This window comes from Mytilus trossulus, chromosome 4, assembly GCF_036588685.1.
Source record: "Mytilus trossulus isolate FHL-02 chromosome 4, PNRI_Mtr1.1.1.hap1, whole genome shotgun sequence".
In the NCBI taxonomy this organism is placed as follows: Eukaryota; Metazoa; Mollusca; class Bivalvia; order Mytilida; family Mytilidae; genus Mytilus; species Mytilus trossulus.
The window spans coordinates 72,515,887-72,542,341 of record NC_086376.1 but is presented as its reverse complement, the minus strand read 5'-3'; the positions used below and the strand labels follow the sequence as shown (position 1 = coordinate 72,542,341).

Here is a 26,455-nt window from a genome sequence, read left to right as displayed (position 1 = left end):
CCCGAAATTCCGGAAGTTTTTGCAAAATACGGCTAAGGTAAGTTATTCCTTGGCTTCGCATTTTGAACAATTCAAAGTTTTTTAAACAGTATAGTTATAACCATAAATACACCATTTATTATATTGTTCTCTAACCAAATTACCATATTTCAGCCTCATATAAGAATCTGGAGATCCGATACTCTACAGACAACACATGTACTCGAAGAGTTCGAAAAATCGGTTATGTGCTTAGCATTTTCAAACACAGAGGTAATTTTACGTGAATTTATGTTAAAATTGAGAATGGATATGGGGAATTACTCAAAGAGACAACAACCCGACCAAGGCACAGAAAACAGCCCAAAGCCACCAGCGTGTCTTTAACACAGCGAGAAAATCCTAAACCCAGAGGCAGGCTTCAGATGACACCCAAACAAGATGGAATACAATAATAAGTAAATGTTCGATAGTCTTGTCAGCTCTTACAATCCAAATGCAGATAGACAAAAATGGAAATTAATCATATGGACTTAAAACCTTATACGAGACTATATCAGGACATTTACCTCTGGAAAGAAATTTGATATATAGGACCTAATAAACATGCATTATTCCTTACCGAGATATAGCCTTTTTGTGCTGATGCGGCGTTAATGAATTATCAATCAATCAATATGCATTACAAGAGATTTATAACCTTTCGGAAGATTTGGTCTGTTTTCTGATTTTTTTCTCAATTATGCATTGAAAGAACATCGAGTATCATCAGGCATTAGATAATATTTTGCTGACATGTATGTTACTTTTACTTTATTTTGTTAATATTTAGCTGTTTTAGGGGAAATGCCACAAATTACCCCTCTCTACATTTTTGTACGAAAGTTTTGGTTTTCCAGTTTGAATTTACCTCACTCTTTGTAATACCAGTTTTTTTCTTTATACAGGATATTTTAGCTGCTGTAGACAATACTCCCGACAAACGCCTGACAATTTGGAATATTTCTTCAGGAGAACTTATAACTGAAACAGAGGTATGTGATATAAATATTAACTAGAGGCTCTAAAGAGCCTGTGTCGCTCACCTTGGTCTATGTGCATATTAAACAAAGGACACAAATGGATTCATGACAAAATTGTATTTTGGTGATGGTGATGTGTTTGAAGTTCTTACTTTACTGAACGATTTTGCTTCTTACAATTATATCTATCATGAACTTTGCCCATTAGTAACAGAGAACTATATTTGGTAAAAATTTACATAAATTTACCAAATTAATGAAAATTGTTAAAAATTGACTATAAAGGGCAATAACTCCTTAAGGGGTCAATTGACCATTTAGGTCATGTTGACTTATTTGTAGATCTTACTTTGCTGAACATTATTGCTGTTAACAGTTTATCGCTATCTATAATAGTATTCAAGATAACCAAAAACGGCAAAATTTCTTTAAAAATTACCAATTGGAGGGCAGCAACCCAACAACCAGTTGTCCAATTCATCTGAAAAATTCAGGGCAGATAGATATTGACTTGATTAACAATTTAACTTCTTGTCAGATTTGCTCTAGATGCTTTGGTTTCATAGTTATAAGCAAAAAACTGCATTTTACCCCTATGTTCTATTTTTAGCCGTGGCGGCCATCTTGGTTGAATGGCCAGTTCATCGGACACATTTTTCAAACTAGATACCTCAAAGATGATTGTGGCCTAGTAGTTTCAGTGGAGATTTTGTAAAAGATTACTTAGATTTATGAAAAATGGTTAAAGATTGACTATAAAGGGCAATAACTCCTAAAGGGGTCAACTGACCATTTTGATCATGTTGACTTATTTGTAGATCTTACTTTGCTGAACATTATTGCTGTTTACAATTTATCTCTATCTATAATAATATTCAAGATAATAACCAAAAACAGCAAAATTTCCTCAAAATTACCAATTCAGGGGCAGAAACCCAACAACCGATTGACTGATTCATCTGAAAATTTCAGGGCAGATAGTTCTTGACCTGATAAACATTTTTATCCCATGTCAGATTTCCTCAAAATGCTTTGGTTTTTGAGTTATAAGCCAAAAACTGCATTTTACCCCTTTGTTCTATTTTTAGCCGTGGCGGCCATCTTGGTTGGTTGACCAGGTCACGCCACACATTTTTTAAACTAGATACCCCAAAGATGATTGTGGCCAAGTTTGGATTAATTTGGCCGAGTAGTTTCAGAGGAGAAGATTTTTGTAAAAGATTACTTTAATTAACGAAAAATGGTTAAAAATTGACTATAAAGGGCAATAACTCCTAAACGGGTCAACTGACCATTTTGGTCATGTTGACTTATTTGTAGATCTTACTTTGCTGAACATTATTGCTGTTTACAGTTTATCTCTAACTATAATAATATTCAAGATAATAACCAAAAACAGCAAAATTTCTTCAAAATTACCAATTCAGGGGCAGCAACCCAACAACCGATTGACCGATTCATCTGAAAATTTCAGGGCAGATAGATCTTGACCTGATAAACATGTTTACCCCATGTCAGATTTGCTCTAAATGCTTTGGTTTTTGAGTTATAAGCCAAAAACTGCATTTTACCCCTATGTTCTATTTTTAGCCGTGGCGGCCATCTTGGTTGGTTGACCGGGTCACGCCACACATTTTTTAAACTAGATACCCCAATGATGATTGTGGCCAAGTTTGGTTTGATTTGGCCCAGTAGTTTCAGAGGAGAAGATTTTTGTAAAAGTTAACGACGACGGACGACGACGGACGACGACGGACGACGACGGACGCCAAGTGATGAGAAAAGCTCACTTGGCCCTTCGGGCCAGGTGAGCTAAAAAGCTGTATGTTGCTCAATAAAGATCTAAGTATGACTTCAAATAATGCGAATCTCTATGTTAAGACGTCACATTAACTTTCATTTGTTTTTGTTCATAACAGTGAGTTGCTTAAAGATAAATATGAAATTATGTAACGGGCACAAAAACATAAGGGGCTTAAAGGACAAACTTATGTAAGGTCAAATTGTCTTAGGACTTTGCAAACTTCACTTTAGGACCATTACACAAGCATATGAACTAGAAATTTACAAACGAAATGTATACTTTATTAATACCTATATCTGGCAGTACTTGTTACCGAAAACTAATGATCACTTCGAGGTTTTAAAGTCCAGCAGCGGGACCGACTCATAAGTAGAAACAAACAGGTATATTCTAATTTCACCACTCACGAGATCTTCTTAATTACTTTTATTAGGTTAAATTTATTTCTGATTCTCATGTGTAAGTTAAAATGAATACTTTATGCAATTACTGCAAGATTGAATTCTGGTACACAACAGTAAATGCCACATATATCTTAATTGGCAATAACTTAACAAAGACCAAAATATCAACATAAATCACGATGATTCAATTCGAAGTTTTTATAATTCACAGGTGAATACAGAATTGATTTGTGATATATCCTTCAATAAAAAGTATCCAGAGTTGTTAGTGACCTCTGGAAAAGAACATCTTCAGTGGTGGAAAATTTACGAGGAGAGTCGAACACTTCAACCAGTAGCTCAACCACAGTATGATGTGAGTGCTCTGCATCATTCATCATTGCATAAATCATATAAATTAAATATAAGTTCATCAAACACCAATCAACTTTGTTGTTAATTCCATTTTTAAGGGAATTTGAGAATGTAAACATCATCAAAAATTAAGTCGGAAGAAGTTCTAATATAACCAACGTAGTAAGATGGTAACAATTTGTCTAAAAGATTAAAAAAAAACGTGGAATCAGGATTACATATGGTTTACTTGTAATATAATTATATAATACTTTCTCACTGATAAAAGAAATGTGAATTTAATATTTGAATTTTTATTGTTTGGGGCAGCTGTAAAAACGAAAAAACCAGTCGTCACACTTTATGTAATTTTTTTTCATGTACTAGTATTATAACAAATATATGTCAACTTTATTTTTTAGAATTATCTTAAAGCAAAATTCATCATATTCCTTGAACATAACGAAAAAGGAGACTTAGTGACCGGAGATTCCAATGGAACTATTTATATCTGGGCGGATGGTGGAAATAAGATCACCAACTTTGTCAAGCATGCACATGACGTAAGAGTGTAGATCTTTAAAAGGGAATTCACTATTTCTAGTTTATTCTGTTAGAATCTCATTCTGTAACGGCGCATTGTTCTGTTTTACACAGACTATTGTAGTTTCAGATTTACTTGACACTAGCAAAACTTATGAAAAAACTCTATTCATAATTTACAAACTGGTGTACAGAAACAATATTCGGGATGTTTTTTGTGGGTTTTTTTATTATGTAAACTAGATGTATAATTCTTAAAAAAAAAGATATAAAAAAAAACACATCTAACATCCGAATAAAATAGTATCTTTTATCTTCCAATTGTATACAAAGCATCAATAACAATGCCATGTTCTTTACTTCTGATTTAAGGCCACGAGCATCACTGAAGAGACATGTATTGTCGAAATGCGCATCTGGTGCAAGAAAATTGGTACCGTTAATTTTATTAAGAAGTCTAGAACATGGTATTTTTAATGATGCTTTGTATTAAATAACACGGTTAACATAATAAAAAACCAATATTATCGAGAAGATATAAGTGACAAGAAAATATTTATCATTTTCCTCTGTTTGATTAACAGTTCATTCATTGAAATAACGTGATTTTTCAGGGTCCCGTTTTTGCTGTAATGTTTTATAAAAATTACATCTTATCTGGAGGAAGAGATGGGATTGTGTATTGTTGGCAGTGTAATAAAAATATGGATAATGTTGGAGAACTACAGGTGAATATATGGTTCGTTGACTTCGAAATCAAAGGAAACCCCCAGAAAAGTTAAATTTACAAAAGTGCATATAATAAGATTATGTGTCTCTAAATCATTTTGATCTATTACAATGGTATTTTAACTGATCGGGCGGAGCTTACGTTTTAATTTGCATAATGCCCGCGTCACACTGTCCCGATTTTTACGCCGATTGCAACACGATTATTGACATTTTCAAAATCGGGACTGATCATATCCAGATCGGGCTATTCGTAGTGCCATCTTTAACCATCGTAGAACAATCGGACACATTTTCTAGCCTTCGGAGACAACTTCGGGAACGGTTCTAAATTTTTTAACATGTTAAAAAATCCCCGAAGGAGCGTCCGATGTTGAGGGTTCGTATCACCATCCCCACCATCGTAATGTCACCGGGAATGCATCTTTGAACATCGTATTGCATTCGTGTTTCCATCGTTTCCATCGGGCAGTTTTGACATTACGATGTCTACACGAATGAATCACGAAGCTACCCGAAGGTCTTACGATGGCAACACGACTTCCTGAAGACCTCGTAATCCCGTCGTGTTGCCATCGAATAAAAGTACGAAGGCGACCAGATGGAACTACGACGGCAATAAATTCAGCTAAATGGAAGTTAATTTTAGCGCTAAAATACATTTAAAGTGCAATGCGCGATATGCACTGGCCAGTCTAATACAACAGTTAAGAAAGACGTTCAGAAAACATGGATCTCATATCATATGATTCTATGAGAACAAGAAAGGCGACAGCGTTGTTTCTATTAATTCAAATGGAACAAGAAGAGCAGATATTACAGCCTCAGGATTTACTTTTACAATTAAGATATTATTTTTGTCCGTTTTTCATATCAACATAATGAAAATCGTAAACGCGCCTCGTACACCAACACTGCAGGTACACGTATATAGGGAAACCAACTTTTTCTTCATTATTCTGATTTTTCATGCATCGTCTAAGTTGTTGTCACACGAATGTTTAAGTAAACTCCATAACAATTTTGTTTTCTATACGTCATATTTTGCCGCATTTGTTGCTGTTCCCATACCCTTCCTTTTGTCTATATTATTATGATATTCTCCTTGAAAGAGCTCTTTTTGTATAAAAGGGATCAACGAACCCTTTACCTTACCTTCAAGATAGATCAGTAATCATGGGCATAACTATGGGTGATTATTCAGACTAGTGCACACATTTTATAGTTCAAACAAGGCAATGCAGAGCGTGGCATTCCCTCGTATGTAATATATTGGGGACAACTACTATATCTGTATATGACACATGCAGAAAATGATAAATTGAATATGCATATTCGATAAATAAACTATTTTTTTTAAAATCAACCAAAAGATTCAGTAGCTGGAAATGCCTTTAATATTGTCTTTAGAACCAGCAGGTAAAAAAAGCAACCAATTTCCTGTGTATTATGCTATTTCAAGGAGAAAAAACATGTCCATCTGTATAACCTTGACCTTGGCCTTGAACGTAAAACATGTCAGATATATATATAATTACAAGGAGGAATAAAATACCAAATGTTGTTAAAATCTTTTGAAGCATATTGGTTTTAGAGTGTTCACAAGGGTGATATTGCCTTGCATTACAACTGCCACTGTGATCTTGACCTTTGAACTTTAAAGTCAATAGCGGCTAAGATATTCTAAACGAGTAACACCATACATGTACCAAGTTTTGAGCATTTGGTTCTAGAGTGTCCATAAAATTTTTATCTACACACAACTTACATGTAGTAGACGAGGGGATAATAAACTAAGTTTTATAAGAATTAGACAAAACGATCGATTTCCCGCCATGCATGTCAGACTTGTACATAAACGATATGTTCTCGAAATTCTGTTCGTACCATAAAACAGTTCAAAACAGGTAGAACACATTTTAGATCCTTTGTATACTTGTATTATGTTGCACATAATTAAAATTCATCGTAAGCTGTACACGACGTCTTTTAAACATCGTATTGCCATCGCGCCATCATCGTTATCCATCGTGTAGGCTTCGACTGAGATATGAAGCTTAAAAACCCGTCTTTGGTAAACCTTTGTATGTCCATCTTTTGCTATCGTATATAATTTCGGCACCATCGTATAGACATCGTTATTCATCGAACTTGCTTCGGTCAATGTTTTGTCTTTTAACGAGATCGGGAACAACTTTGTACGAACTTACAATTTTCGCATTCGTATATAAAAAAAAATCGGGACAGTGTGACGCGGGCATAAAGACAGTCTATTTGAAGTGTGTGATAAGGATGATTGCCGTTATGATCAATATTTATTTAAAATCATCTATCAGTGTCATCAAAGGAATTTACAAAAGAATGACGGGACACTTCATTGGTGAGTTTATCTATAAATGGACTGGTGTATTATAAGCGAACCGGTTAAATCCCGCCCAGCCTAGTGAAATAAATAAAGTAAAGATGGTTCAGAAATCACAGATTTGGAAAAATTACTATAGTTCCCTCATTTGTAGGAAAGAAAGGCTTGTTTTTTCTTATATCTATAAGATTTCTAAAGTATGTATAAGCAGGATGAAGGTTGAACTGCAACATGTTTTTATCAATCATAAATAAAACATATTTGCAACATTATCAAAATGTCGAGAAGCTAATATCATCACTTAAACATATTGAACAATTATCTCGCAAAGTTCCCAAAGATACCGGCTATTGCCATTTAATTATTTGATCGTTAGATTGTCAAAATACAACGTATTACACTGTGTTTCAGATACCTAGATCCGAAGGAGGGATTCGAATGTTACAATTTCATGATGACACATTTTTCATTGGAACTACAATGAACTCCATGTTGTCAGCAGAGTTATCTACGAAAGGCAATTCGCCCCTCTCTGGCATTCAGTTGGACCCAGTACCTATCACGCAGGTGAGATATTATAAGTACATGACTTCCTGATAATATTTTAGATTTTGTCATATTTTTCAGGATGATCATTGGTCAATTCTAATTATAAGTGTACTATATTTCCATATATTTCTATATCTTTTAAAACGGACCACTTGTTGACAAATTCTTGTTCATCGGATTGATTTAAACTCTCAAATTTCATTTAAAACATTCTAAAACGTTTTAATTCACCAAAATTAATTTGGAAACAGCAAAAATACATAAAATCATTAAAAAGAACAAAATTATATGGAACTGAACACTATCTAAGTAATTGACTGAAAACAACACTATATCTAATTAAATGTATCCGAAGCACTAACTGGGTTTCTTTGATCAGAATTTTTACAATTTACATGTTTAGGGTCATTATGACGACTTGCGTGGATTGGTGGTAATGCACGAATCTCAGCTTGGTGGAGATTTCCTTACCGCCGGAACTGACGGTGTAGTCTGCTGGTTCAACACGGAAAGGAGAGATCCTGTCTGCAAACTTATGTTGAAGGTAAATTGACCGGATGTTTGTAAGAAATGTATTAGTATCAAAACAGGTCGCAGAAAATGTCTACACAACATTAACTGTCATTGTGTAAATGTTTAAATGTGGCGCTAATACGCTTCCGTACAAATCCGTTATATAAAGAAAAGTAATATATCGAATATTACAAAAATTATTCATTTGTGAGTTGATAGTTATCAAAGGTACCAGGATTATAATTTAGTACGCCAGACGCGCGTTTCGTCTACATAAGACTCATCAGTGACGCTCATATCAAAATATTTATAAAGCCAAACATTTACAAAGTTGAAGAGCATTGAGGATCCAAAATTCCAAAAAATTGTGCCAAATACGGCTAGGGTAATCTATGCCTGGGATAAGAAAATCCTTAGTTTTTAGAAAAATTCAAAGTTTTGTAACAGGAAATTTATTAAAATGACCACATTATTGATATTCATGTCAACACCGAAGTGTTGACTACTGGGCTGGTGATACCCTCGGGACGAAACGTCCACCAGCAGTGGCATCGACCCAGTGGTGTAAATAGTTATCAAAGGTACCAGGATTATAATTTAGTACGCCAGACGCGCGTTTAGTCTACATAAGACTCATCAGTGACGCTCATATCAAAATATTTATAAAGCCAAACAATTACAAAGTTGAAGAGCATTGAGGATCCAAAATTCCAAAAAATTGTGCCAAATACGGCTAAGGTAATCTATGCCTGGGATAAGAAAATCCTTAGTTTTTAGAAAAATTCAAAGTTTTGTAACAGGAAATTTATTAAAAATGACCACATTATTGATATTCATGTCAACACCGAAGTGTTGACTACTGGGCTGGTGATACCCTGGTGATGTCATTTTTTTGAGATATAGACATATTGTATCAGCCAACTAATTTGTCTATAACCGATTTTCGTCATAACTAATGATTCCGTATATTGCATATTGCACAGCAGCACGATCGCAACGTAGTAATTGATATATATAATTGGGTGTTCCACTGCTGAGACATTGAAATTTGACATGTAAATTCGAAATCACGTTTCTTCCTTCTTTTAAATCTCCTATATGTGCCATATAAAGAAAAACATAAAGATATAAAGCAACTTTTGAGTTCAGTAGTTACTAGTTTCTTAACATCAAGTTCACCTGCACATGAAACGCAAGCCCTCACTTAAATGTGGATTCCTTAGTGACATCACTTCAATACAACTGAAATGGAAATTACATAACTTTGCAAACATTTCAAAGCAATTTGTTTCACCAACAATGTTTTCTTTGAATTCTGTTTTATATCTGCATACGAGATATTCAGCCGGAAAGGTTGTACAATGGTAGATATTTGAATATTAACGGTTAGTTGAAATTTAAATCCACCAATCTTTAATAAAATATAGTCGGTGAAAGAAGTACAGCATCTTTGTATCATGATACCTGCCTTTCACCAGTAAATGATTTGTTGACAGACTCTATCATTTTGATGATATCTTCATACCATTATCTGAAATATCTAATTATGAAAATGTAAAATTTTGGATATTCATTTCCCTAAAGTAAACAGTATTGATTAAAAGTTTTTCAGACAACTATTGAATATTCTGAAAACAGACTCCTCAACATAGCACATCAACAAGCGAATTGCATGAACAGAATTGAGTATATACATATATGTCATGTGATTGAAATATAACTTTAAATTAGTCGATCGTATTTTCGAAAACAGACGAGAGAGGAAACATTAAAAGAATTTCAAAATGTTGGCACTGCATAACATTAAAATGTACACCACCTAGATTTGAGGTAGTAACAAGATCGATCGATTGATTGCTATTTAACGCCACTTTCAGATCCATCGTGTTTTTTCATCGCGGTCATTTTTTATAATTGGATGACCGGAATGCTCGGAAAAAACTACAATTATTAGGTAGGAAACTGACAATCTCAGTCAACTAAGATTTGAGATGAGCTCACCTGGAATGTGCGGGATTCGAGCTCACACCCTCAGTTGACAGGCTATTGATACAGTAGGTCAACTTCTTTATCAACTTAGGCCATGGAAATCACAAAAAAAGCACAAATGAAAGTCAAAACGTCAGCATATGAAGTGAAGATGGTAGATTTAAGATTTCTTAATTAGATTTACAAGAAAAATGCATCGTAAATGTACTACGTAAAATGAAACCAATATAGAAATACTACAACAACATTAACTTTTATAGGGCATGCAGTTTACATGTGTAGATTCATCGTTTGATGGAAAAAATGTTGTATTGGGTACAAAGAATGGAAAGTAAGTATAGTAAGACTTTCGGCAGTTGTCATCTTCAATAATTTTAATAATAAATGGTATTATTAACACTTGATAAAAAGTAAGAAAATACAGTAGTGGAAATTATGACATATTTGATAAAAATGGAACTGTAATAGAAATAACTAATTTTGTAGTCCATTTTGCTTCCCACACTATTTTTTATCTTAAATGTCGTGCTAGCAGAGTTTGTTATATACCTACTTGTATAATAGTTTTTGTATAATCTGGTTCATATTTTTTGTCAATTTAATACTGATTGTTGGAAATTCGCTTGGAGCATGTGGTGAAATGAAATTGTCTGCTTTTTGAAGAAAAAAAAATCTTTTTTAGTGTATATTTAGCATGTATTAGTATGATGTTAGATTAGTTACCGGACTATTTGTCTTTCATGCTGATTTATCCACATTTTCATGTAAATTATGGCTTTTTTCATCTGCTTTCACAATTGATGACGGATACTAATTTTATGATTTATCAATTGTTTAATGCACATTTTCCAGTTTAGTGATACTGAAAATTGAAGGAGAGTCTAGTTCTGAAGTATTCAACAATAAAATAACGAAAGACAGAATAGATTGTGTGCGATTTTCACCAGGTAAATTTGTTTTCGCGACAAAGGAGTAGGTCCAGTAAGACACCTTTTTGGCCCCAAAATATAGCAGTTTTACAAAATTGTTAAAATATAAACTTTGAGTTATTCATTGGACAGTAGAATGCTTCTGCTACATAAATTAGGGCAGATTTTGACAATACAATGCACATGTATCGCGTACTAGCACCATTAAGTCATGCTAAATTACTGAAATCTTCACAATTCTAGCATTTTAGTTAAATTTTGGACTGTTTTCGTGTAAAACGAAAGTGGCCGCATTCGTGTTCATCCTTAATATTGAAATGTAAGTTGTATTTTATGATAATACATCACATATATAATTTTGAGGATGAACACGGATGCGGCCACTTTCATTTTTGACAAAAACCTCCTGAAAAAATAAATTTTTCGGCATATTTGGTAGATTTTTCATATTTCAGCTTGAATCCGTGCGTTTTTTATGACTAAATCAGTTGAAATATTTTACATAAACTAATTAATTCAAATAAAATAGGCACTTAAGTGTTTAAAAAGTGGTCAAAATCTTTCGTCAGATGAACATGAAATTTGAGGCCAAAATCTGTCCTTACCGGACCTACTCCTTTGTATTTTGTTTGATAAATTTCTTACCGAGACATATGACTTAGCAAATTTTTTTATTACGCGCGTCTGCCGAACAAGATTGATATCTTTGTTGATTTTTTTTTATGTAAAAATGAATGAAATGAATAAAAAGTGAAATACTTTTCCAATTTTGTTAAAATGTTGTTAGGGTTACCTATGGGATTTTCTTCACAATGCTTGTTCTTATTTTTATTCCCCACCTACGATAGTAGAGGGGCATTATGGTTTCTGGTCTGTGGCTCCGTTCGTCCGTCCGTGCGTCCTTTCGTCCCATTTTAGGTTAAAGTTTCTGGTCAAGGTAGTTTTTGATGAAGCTGAAGTCCAATCTTCTTGAAACTTATTACACCTGTTGTTTATGATATGATCTTTTTAATTTTAAAGTCAGATTAGACTTTTGACCCCAATGTCATGGTCCACTAAACATAGAATATGAAAGTGGGAGTCAGGTAAAAGTTTCTGATCAAGAAAGTTTTTGATGAAATTGAAGTCCAATCAACTTGAAACTTAGTACACGTGTTCGCTATAGTATAATCTTTCTAATCAGAATGCTAAATTACATTTTTACCCAATTTTACGGTCCATGGAACATGGAAAATGATAGAGCAAGTGGGGCATCCGTGTACTTTGGACACATTCTTGTTAGTTTTTTTGTATATCATATTTAATCATGTATTTCAATTGATGCACCCAAAACATTCCAACTTTTTAGAGTAAGTGTAGACTCGTACACCATTGTATTTGTTAACAGTAATTGTATTTAAAAATAAATATAACTTTTAATAATGAAAATAGCAGTTTATCAACTGCATCCGTCCGAAGCACTGTTCTGAATTCACATTCAATAGGAATACATCATTATTTTTCAATGCGTAAACGAGTTTATCTTTTTCCAGATTACACAATCATAGCTGTTGGTGGACATGATTGCTCAATTCATATGTATTATTTCGAATCAAAATCGGATGGTTCGTTTGCATGGGAAATGAAAGGAAAATGCGTGGTAAGTACCATCAATGTCCACGTGGTAGGTACAAAATGGCAACCAAGCAAATTTCTTTTACAAATGTAATAAAGAACAATTTCATCTTGTTTTCAAATAATATAAATATTTATTGATACTATGGAGAAAAAATAACATCGTTAAATAAAGACGAAAAAACAAAGAAACGGAAATACACAAGAGAGAGGGCAATTCAAAATCATACGTCAATGAAAAATTGACGAAAAGGAAAACGATCGTCTATAAAACAATTCTTAGAAAACTAAAGCAACATGAATACAAACTAACCGCGCAAGCGATGTCGTGTACTTCGGACGCAGAGGCAGATCCTGCTTCTCTAGTGGCTATACATGTACCAAGTCAGGAATATGACCGTTGTTATACATTTGTTTGAGCTTTGATTTTCTGTGACCTTCCGTTTTTAACTTTCCTAGAAGTTTGATATTTTGGTGATTTTACTTTTTTTCAATTGTGTCTTTCATGGCAAGTAACAGGTTGGTGATTAGTTGTAATTGAGGTAAACAAAAATAGAGGATGAATTGGATTTTTTGCTACAACAATTCAAACACATGTATTACACTGGTCAACAAATAAGATAGAAATATAGAAAGCATCGATCAATTGAATATAAAGTTCTATACTGTGGGCAACTGATCATATGCTTAATGTGTTAATAAAATCGTGTATGTTGTTCATTTTATCCTTTTCAGGGACACCGTGATCCTGTTGTAGATATTGACTTTTCTGCGGATTTGTTCCATAATCACTTTCTTCTACGTAGCTGTACTAACGCACCAGAAATCCTATATTGTAAGTTAACTGAAGAAAATTGTGTTATGCAAGAATATTATTTTTCTGAATTTCCAAATAAAGTTTTATATATATACATATATATGTACTTTTTTGGGCACAAAAAAGGTATTGTTGGATCCCCATCGCAATATTCGTGAGTATCGAAAAAGTATACAGTATACTGACTGTAGTGATAGAAAGTACAAGGTAAATTGCGAATAAAGACAACGATACAGCAACTAAGCTTACTACTGACGGTACTTCCAGATAGTGATACAGAGATACATTTACGGCGAAATATTCCATCTTTTTTTAATTTGATCAGTGAAGAAATGAAACGGAGTTATGTATGAATCGCATTTACTTATAGCACACCCTCTATATGGTTAAAATTACACTCTTTAACCCTTTCCTTTCATTTCTTTATCGACACTGATAAAATTTTCTGCGTCATTGATTCATCAAGAAAATTGTTATGCTTACTTTAACAGGGAATGCCCAAAATCTTGATGAAGTGGATATGTCGGAATGTCGAGAGGTCACATGGATGACTGAAAAATGTAAAATAACTGCTTCTAATATTGGTCTATGGTGGTCAAAATTGGAACAAGAAGGCGATATCAACTGTGTGGATGTTTATACAGATTCAAATCTCATAGTTATGGGAGATTCGTGTGGAAACGTTTGTTTATATAGATATCCATGCGATAGAAAAGGGGTAAATTTCTAAAATTATTTTTTTAAATATATAAATGTATCAATTGAGAAAACCTTTACCTTTTTGTATCTGGTATAATTTATATTTACGTTGATGATGGTAATAATGAAGTAAAATCCAACGATTTTCAATTAAAATATAAGTACTGGTATGTTAAATTAAGGCAACAGCAATTTACTGATATTCAAATATCATAAATCGATTAAAGTGACAACTCGCGCTAAAAAGAATTAAAATATTCCATTAATTAAAAAAAAAACAGCGATATCTGGTGTTTTGATAGGATACACGTCTCCTGCTATGCTTACCTCACCCGTAATGCGATTCCAAATCAGCAAAAATGTCAGATTTGTGAATAAATCTCAATCGACTTTATAACAAATTAGTCAAATATTATGGATAACAACAGACCACAAAACCATGTCGCTTAACACCCAGGACACAGAAATGTGATATCGGTCTACCGATTCGCGATGTCAATCGTAAATCCTATGAAAAAAACAAAATAAAATAAATACCAAACGAGGAAAGTTTAAAACGGAAAGTCCCTAATCAAATGTCAAAGTCCATAGATCTGTTTTTGAAGATTTGGTTCAGGTAGTTTACACCCCTGTTAAATCGTGCATATATCTAAACTTTACATTCGAAATGAAAATGCCATAAGCATTCATGTTAATTCCGTATTGAGCGAAGCCGAATGTGTCGACAACTCCACCGCCATACGAATCCCAACTAGATAAAAAAAAATAACACGACCTTGATAAGGACTTTTTTTTTTCATTTTTCATTTCTGACATTTATTTCACGGTCTTCAGCACTTATAAAATCAAAGCAGCGTAACATTTTTAAAGAATATGATGCGATATGATTTCATCATAATCATAATATATCATCAGTGGCGGATCTCGAACTTTTCATAAAGGGGACCGCTTCTGTCATGCTACAGTGATTCATGATATAATCAACCAAATGGTCCACATCAAAGGGGATCCCTTTCCTGGATCCACTTATGATATATTCATATAAACAAGGATTTGGCGAATTATTGCCCAAGAGAAAACAGTCCTCCTATGTTCAAATGACGTGAAAATAAGCAATTTTAGGAACAGCACGGCTTTCAACCATGATAAGAACAAATACACCGTAACAGTGACTGTGAAAGGCCACGAAATGAAAATATGACACATTTTCATTCAGAAAACTAATTGCATAATTAATATGTTTATATTATTGCAGATGTATTGTCATATGTATCATGGACATGCTGCCGTACACAATGTTAGTTTTTCGAGGGACGGGCATTATGTCATCAGTGTTGGTGGCAAGGACTCTTGTGTCATTCAATGGAAAATCGTGTAAAATATCCGTGCTTCTTAATTAATTCTATTGTATGAAAATGTGTAAAAAAAAACACTTTCAGAAGGAGGTTAATATAGCAACTTCGTGTATTACATATCTGATCGTTCTTATTTTATGTGTTTATGTGTTTCCTTGTGCATAATATACATTATAAGACTACAAACAGCAAGTGGCCACTGAAGGATCGACGTGATAATGAATATTTTCATTTTATAAATTTTAATGTTGATTTTACAAATTATAATTTAGTGGACAGGTTATAATTCCAGCCACAGAAATTTTCACCATATGTAAATTATATGCCCTCAATATTCTATACTAGCAAATCAACCCAACAAAACTAGATAATCTAATCTAAAATCTAAATGATGATGTTCCATGCAATTTAAATCCATTAGAGGAACATAAGTGTGACCAATAACAGTTCTGCATCTGAAAACACTTGTATCTCGACTTATTCGTGAGTTCCAGCTTATTTGTAACAGTAGTTGTTTTTTTATGATAAGATATTCAAGAAAGACAACTATTTTTGTATATGAGTTATCCTTCCAAAAAATTAACTTTAATGTATATATGAGTGAGAATTAACATAAACAATTTGATTATACAATACATGTTAACAAACGATCGTATCACGTATGCGTAGTATTTAGAATAGCTAAATTTGTCCGATATTTTTGTTCTTTTTTATGCCATCTTTCTCAGTTCTGCAACACCTGGAAAGTACCAATATGTTCCCTTTACGTTCTTTGTTAGCCTCATGATATCGTCACTGACTCCATCGCCACCTGAACCAGCACCAACCATACGATCCAACATAAAGTTAAGGTTCTCTGGAGAGGCAGTGTACCCAATGAAAAATAATCCAGCCTCACCAGTAACGTTTCCGAATGGCATAGATTGTCTGACCATCTCAAAGGCCTTCTTCTGTTCGAAATTTACTCCTATCAAAAACATAATTCAAATGTATCAGTTGACAATTTTACAAGTCTGTAAGAATTTTCAAGAGTACATCTACCTGTGTTATTGCTCCCTATGTAATAGAGAAGAAAATGCTTTAGTCTCATGATAAGTATTGTGTGAGAATTGGCAGCCCAGTATCATTTAATTCAAATCAGAAAATATATCAATGACTGAATATTATTATAGAAGACTTTGTCTATAAAATAATGAAATCTCTTCAAAACCATATTAAGTAGCGCCATGAGTATAAAGAAAGAAATATTCGAGTTTAGTTTGTGGGGAAAAAGGTATACCTCCTGTCATACGGGCTACATGAGATGAAGTTGTTTTCTTCTTCAGTTCTATACTGTCTGCTCTTGTTCTGCCAACCCAGCCTTCCATTGTCTTGTCTATAAAGGATGTCAAAATAATGTTAATTAATCAGTTTCAGCATAGTTTAACAAATAATAAATATCCCTGGAGCACATCAATTTGCATAAATGTATTTTTATTTAAAGTTCAGTTTATGCTATGCTATGATTTGTCGATCCAAAATATTTTTATATTCGTTTTAAATTCTTTTCCCTTTTCTTTCCTTTTTTGCTTTTATTATTATTTATACAGGTGGATCAAGAAATCTGCTCCCAGAAAAAAATCATATCACTTTTGAGAATGCTTACATTTTCATTTCAAATATATATGCATGTCAATGGTAAACTATTGAAATGATTTAAGACTTTGTAACAATAAACAATAACATACATAACATTTGCAACGATATTACAACCGATTTGCGGCTACAGCGGCTACAATATATAGATTTGTGTTCCCGATTGATATTCACAACAATGGATAACGCGTACAGCTGGTTATTATTTGCAGTTCCAGTCATCATTGCAATACCATGTATTTTGCAATCGTGATCATTTTGATCTGTTCTACTTTTGCATCTGCCGTATCTATAACCGGCAATAAGGTGTGTTTACGTCTGATGCAACAATGGATCTTGTTGTAAGCATGCAATTTTTTAAAAATCTGACACTTTTAATGTCATTCAATGTCACTTTTTATGTCAATAATAGCTAAACAATATACCTTTTTCTGATGATATTAGTTTTAAGTCATGGATCCACTTCTGTGTAATCTGGAAAAATATTTAAGAGATATTTGTAATTATATTATCAGATTTTGCGAAAAGTGGTGATCTGTAGGATTTAATCACCAACATTTTGTAAAGGACAGCTACAATTTTGGTTAGAGTGAAAACTATCAAATTTTCTTCAAGGAACACCAGGGAGAAATAATTTCACGATCTCTGAAGTTTATTATCCTTATTTCAATATAACACCTTTGCACCAACAGTTTTTTGACGGTTAGATTGTCATGGAAATTCATAGATTTTTTAAATAAAAGGTAGACGGACGACTTCAGTTTTAACCCTATATATCTTTTTGATTTTGTGTTGGCTTGCTTGTTTTCTGTCTGATGAACATTTATAAACCTTCCTTTATACACATGGGAACATAACAACCACCCTTCCATCAGGCTAAGTAGAGTATACCTGATTTTGGTCTGTTCTCCTTTAAAATTTTGGTTTTCCTGATCCAAAGGTTGTAACACTTCTTTTGATATGCATACCTCGGACATTTTTAAAACATAGCAGTGTGTGTAAGATTATTCCTTATTAAGCACAAATTTAAAATAAAAGTAAGTAGAAAAATGCATAGCCAAAGGCTATGAATAAATTATAATAAACTAAGTGATAAATTCTGTCAATGCTATCAATTACACGTCAATACATGTGTTAAACAATATAAATTAATGTTAAAATCTAAGGTGAACGAAAACGGTGGTACAGGTATTACATATGATATATACAAATAAGATATACACAAAAGAAGAGGTGAATTCATAACATTTCTATAACAAAGAGGTAACAATTGGGAATACGTGTTTCCTCTCGATCAATGGATACAGAACCAGATAATAACACTATAATAAAGTTTTTTTCTTGTGTTGAAAAGTACCAATCTGAAAAATTTCAGAGAATGGGCTTGCTATTGGTTAGAATATGATAACGATCAAAGTTTCAAAAATAAAAAAAAAACACATTCATTTCAAATAAAGCATGACTTACAAACATTTAGGATATTATTTTGATTGAACTTAAACAACATATGTTTAAGTATATAAAAAAGAATAATGAGTGAACCTTACCACATAGCTTCCTCCTGTGTCTTTCTCTACCGCAACTTTTTGGCGTGAGTCATCGTCTGCTGGGTTCTCGGTACCTGAAATACAATGTAATGGATTCCACTCGTGTGATAGTTGCATGTCAGTTTTTATACAAAGGAAATGGGGACATACTTAAATGGACGAAACACATCAAATATCCGCTGGTCATAATCTATAGAGAAAAAACAAATTCGAGTTACAAACTAAAACTGAAGGAAACGCATCAATTGTAAAGTGAACAGAACTACGACACAACAGAAACACAACATTAAAATGTAACACACACAGAAAAGAACTATAATATAACAATGGCCATTTCCCTGATTTGGTACAGAGCATTTCAAAATAAAAATGGTTGGTTTTAAAATATAAAAATGTTACAAAAAATATTTTTAAAATGAAATGTTAAACTGATGTTGAAATGGTACCTATCAAATTCAACTTACCATCAATGAATCCAGACAAATCTCGTCCATTTTGATATACGAAACTAAAGATATCTTCTGCATTGTCTACACTACCAGCAGGTAAACTGTTCAAGAATAATTGACTAAGCTCAAACAGTTTACTTACAGTGTTACACTTAGCATGGATGAAGACATCGCCACCTGAAAGTATAATATGATACTGCCTGTAACAATTGGGATTCTTTTATTGATTTTAGCATAATTTAGGTCGTCAGTTTTCGCATTTGAATTGTATCACATTTTGTCCTCCCGGTGCCTTTTATGGCTTGCTATACTGAATGGTTTTTGCTAATTGTAGAATATCTTACGGTGACCTGTAGTTATTTTCATCCTTTTTTAATGTTTACCTGTCTCATTGGCAATCATACCACATATTTTTTAAGGTAACTGTGTACGTATAAACAACACAATGTGAAATAAATTTAACTTCAATATTACATTACAAATTTAGTGAATTTGTTTTCAACCATTAAAAATTTAATTTGTTCCACATCCGGATCCATTTTCATAAAAAAAATTAAGATTTAAATTGGTAACACTTTTTTATAGACAGCTGCTATTTTCGTTCATTTTCCGCAATTAAATAAACACACTACACATTCTTAAAAAGGGTAATGCTATCCATCCAGACCACTACTGAACTCACCAGAGCTTGGCATTTCTCCTAATGATCCTTTCCTGTAAGCGTATGTATAATTTTCTTTAGGATTGCCTCCCAACTAAAATGGAATAAATAAAGATATTGTTTTAATACTTATAATGGCATAATTCAAATACAGCAATGTATATAACTATTGAAGACTCTCTTCATTGTTTCGTTTTGTTGCTTTCAAAATTAGGTTCACCCAAAGCTTCCACTTAGACAAGTTAGAAGTGCGATAACTCAGGGCGACGACCTTGAGCCGACCCACATATGGTCCATTTTACGTAGAAATCACAATTAATTACATCTGATTCCTAAAAATAATAGGCACTCTTGTTAAAAATAACAATAATATGCCTGTTCAAAGATATATATGGTTACGTACCTGTTTGTAAATATTTGGGCCAAATCCAACACCAGCCCATATTTCATCACTTTCGTCACTCATTTTGGGGTCTGTCACTTTATCTACCAAACTCTGTATTTTGGCACATGCTCGTCCGACTTCTTTCACATTGGCAGTGGGTTTGAGATGTATCCACAGATATAAAGCATGATCTTTGCCTTGTGAGAATACCTGAAATAATGGAGTATAATAACTGATACTATATGTATCACAGCTGAACCAAGAATTTGGAAGATTCAAGTCTTATAAAATTAGGCAAGGAGAATGTGTATGTATCGTCTCCGTTTTAGTATTATTTCGTAATAAAATAAGGCATAATTTCAAGAAAATGATTTTGTTATATATTCGTTTAATATTCTTATTTCCTTAAACATGTTAAAGTTATTCAGTTTTTCTAACTTTTTCAAATTACGTTTACAACGTGCTGAATTTCTTGAAAAAAAATTATTTTGTATTCCTTTGTTTACTGATTTATTTGTAATAAAGGTTGATTTTAAAACGTGGTCAACAAAATATAAACCCAAGACATATTATAACCGCTAATAAAGTACTTGATAATCCCTTTTCAAACGTTAACCCAAGTGAAAACAGACAGCAGTATTATTTTAACAGAACTGCTGACAGAACTTACAGATGGTTGACTTGCTGGTGGTTCTGCAGCAAACACAGGTGTCGGCGTAACAGCATTGATGGTCTCGTCTACTGTTGTTTTAAAACTGTCTTTATTTTTATATAACCAACCGAGTCCAGTTCCTGCTGCTAAACCTCCAATTAAGATAGGCTTGGAAAATCTAGAGATTGTTGACCGTCCCGTTGCTAATCCTCGCCTACTACCTAATCAAAACAGACATAAAAAAACGTGAAATCACGCAAGTAAAGAAAATTAAAAGGTTTAATTCATCGTTTGTATGAATGCATCTTAATATTGACTGTAATTTTGCAGATTTATTCACTTGTAGAAGACGGATCAAACTAATACTAGAGATATGTTTCACAAGCTTTAAAGCATCATCAAAATCTTGTATTTGATCATGTTGATAACACATTACTGGATGTATATGATATTGGATATCTTTATAACTATTTGAGTATGAACAATGGTATTACTTCGTAATCAGAAAAGTTTGAACAAAAGAAAGGATAAAAAGCGGAAGAACCAATCGATCACAATAAGTCCAATGAAACAATCCAAATTCCACAATAGGTTTTGCAAATAAGATACAGAAACAAAGAATTTAATGTAAAAAGATATCCATGGTCAATTGCAATACTTATAAATTTTCTAAGGCAGCAGCATATCGTAAATCAATGGTAGAGCATAAGTATTTCATCAATCAATCAAACAAACAAACAAATTGTTAGAAAGCTTAGAACAATGTCAAAATTCCTTCTACTGAAGTATAGATCAAGACTCGAAAAGGAGGTACTTCAACGTTTTAATTTAAAATCGCTGAAGCATGAGTATAGAGATACACAATAGAGGGACGGATTTTCATATTATTGTGATGTAAGGACGATGAACTCATTATATATAAAAATAGGTCAAGTATACAAGGGATAAACATGTTATATTGGCTAATGACGGAACTTAAATATGAAATAGACCACCAATGTTATTAAAAGAGGTTCCCTCATATGGCAATCAGAATTAACCTCTTCTGGTATCAAATTTGCTCCCATATCTACCAAACGTATTTGGCATTTATTCTTCCAAATAGATAAACGTGTTGTCTTATTGACAAACGTAAGAAGTAAATTTCAGCATATTTATACTGCATATCCAGGTTAAGGTTCATCATAACCTTTTGGCTAAAATGGCCGTATTTACACCCCAAATTTTACTCTGAGTACAGACTAACCTATACACCTGCAACAGTTTTAAGGGATGGCAGGAACTAGATATATAAATTTTAAATGCATTTTATGTTTCAGAAAGTTATAAACTTTTCTAGATTTTGCTATCCATTTTTTTTCGTTCCTGCAGAAGGTGCAAAAATTAACTAAGTAGTGAAAACGATTGAGAAGCTCCCCTCATATAATCAATGTTGTGAGTAGTATTGATTTAAATGGACAATAGATGGACAATAGACACCTGTAAACAACAGGTGATTTAACAGGTTTAAACTGAGTAACTGAGTGGACCGTATCAAATGAAACTCGGGTGTTTGTTTATTTTCCTATCTTCTGCAGACTGGAAAAAAATGGACATCAAAATCCAGGTAAGTTTTTAATTTTCTGAAACGTAGACTTCATATAACTTTTATATATCTAGTTCCTGCCATGCCTTAAAACTTTCCTGGATGTACCAGTTTGTCTGTACTCATAGTAATTTTTGAGGTGTAAACACAGCCATATTTTTCAATTCCTTATGATGAACCTTAATGTCGAATCCTATAATATAATACTCCGTATGTTCATATTGTTTGCTTTCAACGTTTGTTATCGGGTATTTTTTATTGTCAATGTTGAACCCGATTAAAATAGTTATCAAAGGTATCAGGATTATAATTTAGTACGCCAGACGCGCGTTTCGTCTACATAAGACTCATCAGTGACGCGCATATCAAAATATTTATAAAGCCAAACCAGTACAAATTTAGGGAGCATTTAGGATCCAAAATTCCAAAAAGTTGTGCCAAATACGTACAGTAGCATATGCCTGGGATAAGAAAGTCCTTAGTTTTTCGGAGAAACAAAACGTTGAATGCAAACGATATGAACCTACGAAGTCTTAAATCATAGGACTACTCCACTACAGGACTATGTCACTGGTTGGTTGTTCTAAAGGAACAACCATAATTTCGATATGCATTTAAATACTTGTAGTCTAATTTACTATCCACATTTATACACTGAAATATATGAATGTGAATAGTAAATTTTATAATCGTAATAATTCAAAATACTGATATCATTGTAAATGTCATTGAATAGGTCGAAATGTTGGCGGTAAATAAAATATATCACTATTAACAGAACAACAAATACAGTGACCGTTTGTGTTTAGGTTCATTTATTTATAGTTATCACATGTGCGTGTATCTGGAATAAATAACTTCTACAACTAAACATATATATTGGATTTATAAGGTATTTAGATATTAAGCTACAAATAAAGTATAAATTGCAATGCAGCACATTAAGTCGAAAAAGTTGGCCGACATTTAACACAAATGCCTGATACAAATACCCGTGTAACATAATATCCGTGCATGCGTGTGTGGGAAAAGGGGTGGTATTTCTTTCTCGGCTAAAAATTGCTGAAATGCTGAGAATTATATATAAATATTAAACAATTTATTTTGAAAATCTTTTATTTTGAAAAAAAAAACACAAGCATATTTATAATTTAAAGATGTATAACGACACATAATCATGTGATAATGAAAACGTGACAATTTTGCAATATGTAATAAATTTGTTGAGAACATGCATGACTAAGCTGTATCAATATTAAGGTTAAATTATAAATCACTTCACTGATAATTTTATGATCATAAGACATTTGCATACTAAAGTTCATTTACATTGATTAAATAAAAATGAACTGTTTGTTCTTGATTTTTTTGTGTATTATCAATGAACGCCTATAATAAGGACCATAAGGATGTAGGGTAAAGTTATATAAGTGTCCCCCAGGACAATGAACTTTTTTTATTCCGTTAACAGTTCATATATGAGGACATATAATTTACCCGGATATACTAATTGAAATAGCAATATACGATGCACAAGTTAGGAAAATTTATCTAAAACGTATCATTCATATCTGATAAAACAAAAACCGACTAAAACAAATTCCAGCACGTAAACCGACAGTAATTAAAGATCATTAAAGTATACCTGTTCATTAATACACAATGTGTATGTGAGCAAAGTAATGTAATCAGGTAAACTTCTATTAATATACTGTCGTTAAAATCTATGACTATGTTTACAAAAATAGTATCGTATTTAATTGGCTTAATTTATGTTCGTTAAAGCACAATATAAGTTAATACTTACATGAAAATGTAGAGTTAAGTTTGCCAAGCTGACGAACACTGCCTCGTAGAGCTGCCATATTGGTTATATAAAATGTTTAAGATTATAAATTGATAGCCGGCCGATACACGGTGAAGGACGACTGGTAAGGTAAGTAATGTCATATAATATGACATTGACCTTTGTGAAAAGTTATCTAAGCGCGCTGAAATAAATTTGTACAGTCATAATGATAGTATAGAAAATATTTAAACACCCACTGTATTAAATTGCATTTAAGCAAAAATAAAAAAAATAAAACTTATTCAATAAAATAGATTTTTGTCAGTTTGAAGACAACAACTTAATTTAATTGTTTATTTCTGTGATTTAGAATTAACACTTTTTGTTTATTCATCTACAATAATTCTGTGTCATTTGAAATGTATATGCAAACCAATATTTTTCGAGAGCTTTTATGTAGTATATTATAATTACGAAATCAGCGATCTATATCTTGATTAGATTGTTCCAGGAATAACGGATCACTCTGAAGTGGGATTTTCTTTTGGGTAGAAAAACGAATATAAAATATCATAGTCAGGTATAAATCTAAACAGAATGAAAAATCGGATATGTGGACAGAAGTACCGTCTCATGCCATGTGTACATTACCCGCAATGTGAGTTAATAAACTCATCATAGATTCCAGATCAAGTCAAAACGTTGAAAAAGGGAGAAGGACAAAATCAGTATACAGATCACACTTAACGTAGTCTGTCTTATTTGTCATTAGTTTGAAGTTGTCTGGTCCAGCAGCTTTGTATTGAATCAGATTTTAGATTGTGTTCCACTCATGTATTATTTTTTTTTAACTTTTCTCTTGTTTGCGGAGCAGGCAAGGCAGACCAGACGACAAACTGGAAATGACAATTACTTCATTGGCTACGTTCATATGACCAGTTTAACCTAACATAAGTTCCGTTAATCCGATTCGGTCGTTTATTTCGTGCTTTATGTAGGTTCTGCATAGTGTGCAGAAGTCTTCATTATTTCCCGGGGTTATTATGTCCTACTTATATGCTTTTCTTTCTTTGAAAAAATGCTTTAGTTGAGATTATTTTCTGTTTCAGTCTATTAAGGATTATAGTGCATTTAAGCAAGTATTTGCCAACTTTGGTTCTTATGTAGTTTCGTTTTATTTTACTATGTCATATTTCAGTGTCTTGATTTGGAAATATATATTCTTCCTAAGAAGATGCAGTAGTTTTATGTCTTTGTAATTCACAACTTGGTGATTAAAGTATGGGACGATGCAAAATGCAAACACACGAATATTGCTAAATACGTTCCTTCTTCCTATATAGCGAAACAATGTCTTTAAATTGCTTTTCCTATTTATTGATAAATCGAGTCAAATAGTTCAGATGATCTTTAAAAGATTGATCATGATTGTACGGTGGAGTGGTTGTCTCGAAATGAGTTGCTTGTACCAAAACGAGTCGTTAACTGAAAACGTCAATTCAGGTTTTTTCACATGTGTATGTATTACTTGTCGTTTGTATTCATTCCAGCAATCTTTATGAGAGGTCAATAATGAAGGGTTTTTTTACTAGGTCTGTGCTTTTACTGAATCAAATAGTTCAGATGATCTTTAAAAGATTGATCATGGTTGTACGGTGGGGTGGTTGTCTCAAAATGAGATGCTTGTACCAGAACGAGTCGTTAACTGAAAACATCAATTCAGGTTTTTTCACATGTATATGTTTTACTTGTCGTTTGTATCAATTCCAGCAATCTTTATGAGAGGTCAATAATGAAGGGTTTTTTTACTAGGTCTGTGCTTTTACCCCTTGAAGCAGTAGGAACTTGATTTTTTTTTCACTGAAAACAACAGAGTTCTTGTTCCTTTTTTTCTTCTTCAATCGTTCTGTGGTGGTTTTAGACTCCATGTGAATAGGATTTTTTGTTACAATGTTATTATGTCAACTGATATCATTTCTGTGCGTACGATATATAGTTCTGGAATAAACCTTCATTTTCCAAACGAAATGTTTTGCAAGTCTTTAACATGAAAAATGTTCATGAAAATAAAACAGCTTCAGCAGCGCATTCAAAACCGTTTGAGATCATCT

General features: G+C 32.9%; 2 protein-coding genes across 2 annotated transcripts in view; one reads left to right on the top strand and one right to left on the bottom strand.

The window, feature by feature from the left end:
- Positions 1–16,087, top strand: part of LOC134716798 (echinoderm microtubule-associated protein-like 2) — a 29,427-nt gene extending 13,340 nt beyond the window's left edge. The window contains exons 14-26 of the mRNA XM_063579805.1: positions 154–252; positions 927–1,013; positions 3,421–3,564; positions 3,965–4,105; positions 4,700–4,813; positions 7,588–7,743; positions 8,129–8,269; positions 10,488–10,558; positions 11,080–11,174; positions 12,689–12,795; positions 13,506–13,605; positions 14,079–14,305; positions 15,542–16,087. Coding sequence (XP_063435875.1) covers positions 154–252; positions 927–1,013; positions 3,421–3,564; positions 3,965–4,105; positions 4,700–4,813; positions 7,588–7,743; positions 8,129–8,269; positions 10,488–10,558; positions 11,080–11,174; positions 12,689–12,795; positions 13,506–13,605; positions 14,079–14,305; positions 15,542–15,664 — 1,605 coding nt within the window. The 3' untranslated portion in view covers positions 15,665–16,087. The remainder of the gene's footprint in view (positions 1–153; positions 253–926; positions 1,014–3,420; positions 3,565–3,964; positions 4,106–4,699; positions 4,814–7,587; positions 7,744–8,128; positions 8,270–10,487; positions 10,559–11,079; positions 11,175–12,688; positions 12,796–13,505; positions 13,606–14,078; positions 14,306–15,541) is intronic.
- A 113-nt stretch (positions 16,088–16,200) lies between these two features.
- LOC134715908 (dye-decolorizing peroxidase YfeX-like) lies at positions 16,201–24,519 on the bottom strand. Its single transcript, XM_063578465.1, has 9 exons — positions 24,363–24,519; positions 20,989–21,191; positions 20,337–20,528; positions 19,955–20,027; positions 19,288–19,449; positions 18,824–18,897; positions 17,702–17,750; positions 16,921–17,016; positions 16,201–16,608 (listed from the first exon to the last, which is right to left on the bottom strand). The coding sequence occupies exons 1-9, from the start codon at positions 24,418–24,420 to the stop codon at positions 16,352–16,354; spliced, it is 1,164 nt and encodes a 387-aa protein (XP_063434535.1). The 5' UTR covers positions 24,421–24,519; the 3' UTR covers positions 16,201–16,351.
- Between the last annotated feature and the right edge of the window lie 1,936 nt (positions 24,520–26,455).

Excerpts from the sequence above, each read along its gene's own strand:
- LOC134715908 (XM_063578465.1), bottom strand. The coding sequence starts at position 24,420 with ATGGCAGCTCTACGAGGCAGTGTTCGTCAGCTTGGCAAACTTAACTCT. Across the intron at positions 19,450-19,954 it reads AGGAGAAATGCCAAGCTCTG|GTGGCGATGTCTTCATCCAT; the intron begins GTGAGTTCAGTA and ends TTATACTTTCAG. Across the intron at positions 18,898-19,287 it reads TTTGTCTGGATTCATTGATG|GTACCGAGAACCCAGCAGAC; the intron begins GTAAGTTGAATT and ends ATTGTATTTCAG.